Source organism: Penaeus monodon, chromosome 24, assembly GCF_015228065.2.
Source record: "Penaeus monodon isolate SGIC_2016 chromosome 24, NSTDA_Pmon_1, whole genome shotgun sequence".
In the NCBI taxonomy this organism is placed as follows: domain Eukaryota; kingdom Metazoa; phylum Arthropoda; class Malacostraca; order Decapoda; family Penaeidae; genus Penaeus; species Penaeus monodon.
Window position 1 is genome coordinate 36,645,522 of NC_051409.1, and position 279 is coordinate 36,645,800.

General features: G+C 43.7%; 1 protein-coding gene across 1 annotated transcript in view; it reads right to left on the minus strand.

The window, feature by feature from the left end:
• The window catches only part of LOC119588771, a gene marked incomplete in the record, with an annotated part of 2,443 nt that overhangs the window by 1,412 nt on the left and 752 nt on the right, over positions 1-279 (minus strand). The window contains 1 exon segment of the mRNA XM_037937412.1: positions 73-154. Coding sequence (XP_037793340.1) covers positions 73-154 — 82 coding nt within the window.

Sequence of the window (279 nt, forward strand, 5' to 3'; positions counted from 1 at the left end):
CACACACACACAGATGATACAATCTTACATTCGTAAAACATTACATTTACCGAATGCTGTAAGTAAACTTACCTTGTGGAGTTAAGCTCGTACCGCTGGCAGCAGCAACAGCCACTAACAGGACCACGCAGAGCTTCATCATGGGGAATCGCATCTGATACACAGGAGAGAAAAGTAGTCATTTAGATTAACTTGGAAATGGCGAGTTTTCCTACTGGTATTCTACAAGAAATTTATCAACACAAACACGCGCGCGCGGACGAACGCAGGCACATATAC